At 35.9% G+C, this 5,453-nt stretch overlaps 1 protein-coding gene across 11 annotated transcripts in view; it reads left to right on the forward strand.

Moving 5' to 3' along the window:
* Positions 1–5,453, forward strand: part of HERC1 (HECT and RLD domain containing E3 ubiquitin protein ligase family member 1) — a 213,318-nt gene that overhangs the window by 62,387 nt on the left and 145,478 nt on the right. For all 11 annotated transcript variants that reach the window (XM_010840215.1, XM_010840216.1, XM_010840213.1 and 8 more), the window contains 2 exons: positions 1,659–1,853; positions 2,824–3,135. In XM_010840215.1, the coding sequence (XP_010838517.1) occupies positions 1,659–1,853; positions 2,824–3,135 (507 nt within the window). The remainder of the gene's footprint in view (positions 1–1,658; positions 1,854–2,823; positions 3,136–5,453) is intronic.

The following is a 5,453-nucleotide window of genomic DNA, read 5'->3' on the forward strand; positions in this document are numbered from 1 at the left end:
TATACCTTCCCATTTAATGGTCTCGTGATATAATATATTGGCTTTTAAAGATTCCTCTCTTATTTTGCTTGATTCAGAAAAAAACAAAACCAATAAATAAATAAATAAAAAGCTTTAAAAAGCAGTCAACAAATTGAAAACTACTATAGTCAGAGATAATATCTTTATTGTATGGGATTCGTACAGGTCAATACAAAATCCACGGAGCTCTAATAAATGAATGGATGCAAGTTAGTTGTAAGCAGATAGTTGGGAAATTTTTAGTTCTGTTGGTAATAAGGAACTGTGAAGTTAAAAGAATGCATCCTCTTTTTCCCCAGTGAACTTTTCAAAAAAATTTAAAGCATAATAGTTACTGGTATGAATGCAGTGAGACTGGTACTCTTACATAGGCCTATTCATTGTTTAGGGAAACTGTGATGACAACCCTGGTTCTATGCTTTTGGCAGGGTTTTGAGGAGAGAGGAGGGGAGAGGGGAAGCCTGAATTTTTATAAAGCGTTATGAATGGCAATAGACTTTACCATTATATTCAACACAAATGGTAAATAAGGCATGATTTTTTATACAGCTATATCTATATATACATATAGATGTATATATAAAGATAATGTATAGATTGTATATAATATATATACAATGTATATATAATGTATGTATAGATAATGTATATACAATTGTATATAATGTATATATAGATAATGTAGATAGATTATATAGATAATATACATATAGATATATACATATATGTGTATATATATATATAATGGCCCAGAGCAAATTCAATACTCACACACGTATCTACACATATATCTATACATGTATATATGTGTGTGTATATATATATATATCTATACATATATACATATATAAATATGTGTAGATACGTGTGTGAGTGTTGAATTGCTCTGAGCCATTATTATTTTTATGGAAGCCCTCATTTTATTCATAATATCATAACACCAGTTTCAAAGGCAATTTGGTATGGTATGTTTCAGGAATCGTGTAATTGTTGTCATTTTTTGCATATAATAGTTCCATTTCTGAGTTTCTCTACTAAGGAAAGTAATTAAACATGTAGCAGCAGCTATATTGTTAAAAATGGCTTATATAACTAAGTAGAAAGAATCTGTCCTTTTAAAGGAAAATGCTTAAGTAAATTGTGATTTTTACATCAGATGAAATATTGTTGGTTCAATTATGAAGACTAGGTAGACAAAGAAAATTCTGTATGGTCCTTTTGTGTCATCACTTGTATATCCACTGTGATAACTGTTAAAAAACATGTATGTGCAGAACTCTGGAAGGACATGTATTTAAAAAAGGTAGCATATATTAAGGTGATGGGATTATTAAAGGTGGAGTTTTTCTACTTGTTTTTCTATAATGCTGTTTTATACATTAATAAAATATTTAGGTATAAAAGTTGATTGTGTCTTCTCCTCCCCATTTTTGCCATGTTAGTATCTTTTTGTGATTTTTTTCTGTGGGAGTAGATAATCTAGCCATCTGTGTTTAAGGTTGGATATGTTGTTCTTAGGTTATTTGAGCAGTTGAGATAGTTTTAGAAGCAAGAAAGTCAACAATTTCAGAGAATATTTAAAAAAATATCTATACTAAAAATGTCTTGTGTTCATTGCATGTTTCTTATTTTAATAGGTTTGCAGAATGGCTTCTGATTACTCAAGAACATGTGCTAGCCCTGATAGCATTCAGACTGGTGATACTCCCATTGTTTCAGAAACCTGTGAGGTTTATGTTTGGGGGAGCAATAGCAGCCATCAGTTGGTAGAAGGCACACAGGAGAAAATACTACAACCCAAACTGGCTCCTAGTTTCTCTGATGCTCAGACTGTGAGTTCTTTGCATACTTTACAAATTGGTAGATGTTACGAGTGGGATTTTTTTGGTTTTTGTTTTTATGAGTGAATGTTCTTACTTGTTTTCTTATCTGTATTGTTTCTATACTATACTGCATCAGTTTTTGGATTTTTATAGAAAAAATATTTTAAGTCCCTCATTTTCCTAACAGTATTTCCAAGTTTTAAAAAATCAAATTTGCATCAAGAGTTTTAAAAAGAATTATGAATGTCAACAGACTTACCATATATTCAACACAAATAGTAAATAAGACTAGGTAAAAATTAGAATTTTCCTTTTGCCATATTGGCATTCATTTTCTTATTGTGATCATTTTTTTACCTTTGTAGCTACCTTTTAGGCAAATTGGAACTTTCTGTATTTTCATTAAAATATAAGTTTTTCTCAAATGAATTTAGAATAAGTATTACATGGTTCTTGTTATAATGGACCTTAAGGAATTACAGGAAAATTTTACTTCTTTCCCTTTACCAGTTATATTAGAGGAGGCGGAAACATTTTACTTTGTTGTTTCATTGAACCAAAACTGGATAGATAACCTGAAAAGATAAAATATACATTAATTTGAGTTAACAATAAAGTCAATGTGAATAGGCCATTAATAATTTTCTTAATTTTTCTGTTTATTTCTTAATCTCTGTGGAGATGCATTTCTACTTTAAAAGATTTCCTTTGGGGAAATCTTGGGGCTGGTGCACTGGGACGACCCGGAGGGATGGTATGGGGAGGGAGGAGGGAGGAGGGTTCAGGATGGAGAACACATGTATATCTGTGGAGGATTCATTTTGATATTTGGCAAAACTAATACAATTATGTAAAGTTTAAAAATAAAATAAAATTAAAAAAAAATAAAAGATTTCCTTTGAGCTTCTTTTGTAAGATAAACTTTAATATACTTTGATTCTCACAGAAGCATTTTATATCTGATTCTGTTTGTTTATAGATTGAAGCTGGACAGTACTGCACTTTTGTCATTTCTACAGATGGCTCTGTCAGAGCTTGTGGTAAAGGCAGCTATGGAAGACTAGGCCTTGGCGACTCTAATAATCAATCTACTTTAAAAAAGTTAACATTTGAACCTCACAGGTCCATTAAAAAGGTCTCATCTTCTAAAGGATCTGATGGTCATACTTTAGCTTTTACTACAGAAGGAGAAGTCTTCAGCTGGGGAGATGGTGATTATGGGAAACTGGGACATGGAAATAGTTCAACACAGAAATATCCCAAGCTTATTCAGGGCCCTCTGCAGGGAAAGGTATGTGCCTTCTTTTTGGATTTAAAAATAATTAGTTGCACTGGAACTCATGATTGCTATAATTGACAGTACCTTTCAGATTTTGGTGTATTCTGAGGTAGCCCCCCTCCTAACCCTTTGGCTTATCTTTTGTATGTCTGCTTATTGGTTTACAGCACACTTTCACATATAGTTTTAAATTTTAATTCTTCTAAAAGCTTTGTTAAAGCAGTTATTATTTTCATTTTACAGATAGGAAACTGAGAATCATCCACTTCACAAATATTTATCTAGTACCTTACATGGGATTCCCTGGTGGCTCAGACGGTAAAGTGTCTGCTCGCAATGCAGGAGGCCTGGGTTTGATCCCTGGGCCTGGAAGACCCCCTGGAGAAGGAAATGGCAACCCACTCCAATACTCTTGCCTAGAAAATTCCATAGATTGAGGAGCCTAGTGGGCTACAGTCCATGGGGTTGCAAAGAGTTGGACATGACTGAGCAACTTCACTTTCTTTTCCAAGTGCCAGGCAGTGTTTTAGGCATTTGACATATAATAGTGAACAAAAGGGGCTTCCCTGGTAGCTCAGCTGGTAAAGAATCTGCCTGCAATGAAGGAGACCCTGGTTCAATTTCTGTGTTGGGAAGATCCTCCGGGAGAAAGGATTGGCTACCCACTCCAGTGTTCTTGGGCTTCACTGGTGGGTCAGATGGTACAGAATCTGCCTGCAGTGCGGGAGATCTGGGTTTGATCCCTGGGTTGGGAAGATCCCCTGGAGGAGGGCATGGCAACCCACTCCAGTGTTCTTGCCTAGAGAAGCCCCATGGACAGAGGTACTTGACAGGCTACAGTCCATGGGGTTGCAGAGTCAGACACAACTGAGTGACTAAGCACAGCACAGTGAACAAAAGAGACAAGATTCTTACTCTCGTGGATCTTTAATCTGTGGGCTGGAGATAATAAGTAAGCAAACATATAAAGTAATTTCAAATAATGGTAAAGAAAAAATTGAGTAATGTAACAGATACTAACTTTGATGGGGTGTGATGCTAGATAATTAGATCAGAAGGGTCTCTTGGAGTAAATGGCATTTTAACAAAAACTTAAATGAGGCATTAAAAGTGGTTAAGTAAGTTGCCCAAGGTCACACACAAATAATTAGCACCATTAGAAATTGAATCTAGAAGTCGTCTTTTTGTTTCTCTTTTACCTTTCCTTAAAGAAATGAAGTCATTTTCCTAACTTAAAATTATATGCAATTTTGTAAGTTCCTGCATTTTAAGATTGCATCCTTTCTATGAATATTTTCTTTTATAAAAACCTTTAAAATTTTATTTTATATCAGAATTAAAAGTGGGATACTTTGCTTTCATGGGAGTTTGTCTGACAAAGTTGGCCGTCAAATGAATTTTCATTTCAGTTTAGTTCAGTCGCTCAGTCATGTCCGACTGTTTGTGACCCCATGAACCACAGCACACCAGGCCTCCCTGTCCATCACCAACTCCTGGAGTCCACCCAAACCCATGTCCATTGAGTCAGTCATGCCATCCAACCATCTCATCCTCTGTCATCCCCTTCTCTTCCTGCCCTCAATCTTTCCCGGCATCAGGGTCTTTTCAAATGAGTCAGCTCTTTGCATCAGGTGGCCAAAGTATTGGAGTTGCCGCTTCAGAATCAGTCCTACCAATGAACACCCAGGACTGATCCCCTTTAGGATGGACTGGTTGGATCTCCTTGCAGACCAAGGGACTCTCAAGAGTCTTCTCCAGCACCACAGTTCAAAAGCATCAATTCTTCGGCACTCAGCTTTCTTCACTGTCCAACTCTCACATCCATACATGACTACTGGAAAAACCATAGCCTTGACTAGATGAACCTTTGTTGGCAAAGTAATGTCTCTGCTTTGTAATATGCTGTCTAGGTTGGTCATAACCTTCCTTCTAAGGAGTAAGCATCTTTTAATTTCATGGCTGCAATAACCATCTTCAGTGATTTTGGAGCCCCCAAAAATAAAGTCAGCCACTGTTTCCACTGTGTCCCCATCTATTTGCCATGAAGTGATGGGACCAGATGCCATGATCTTTGTTTTCTGAATGTTGAGCTTTAAGCCAACTTTTTCACTCTCCTCTTTCACTTTCATCAAGAGTCTCTTTAGTTCTTCTTCACTTTCTGCCTTAAGGGTGGTGTCATCTGCATATCTGAGGTTATTAATATTTCTCCCGGCAGTCTTGATTCCAGCTTGTGCTTCTTCCAGCCCAGCGTTTCTCATGATGTACTCTGCATATAAGTTAAATAAGCAGGGTGACAATATACAGCCTTGACGAACTCCTTTTCCTATTTG

The sequence above is a fragment of the Bison bison genome, unplaced genomic scaffold, assembly GCF_000754665.1.
Source record: "Bison bison bison isolate TAMUID 2011002044 unplaced genomic scaffold, Bison_UMD1.0 scf7180017864142, whole genome shotgun sequence".
In the NCBI taxonomy this organism is placed as follows: domain Eukaryota; kingdom Metazoa; phylum Chordata; class Mammalia; order Artiodactyla; family Bovidae; genus Bison; species Bison bison.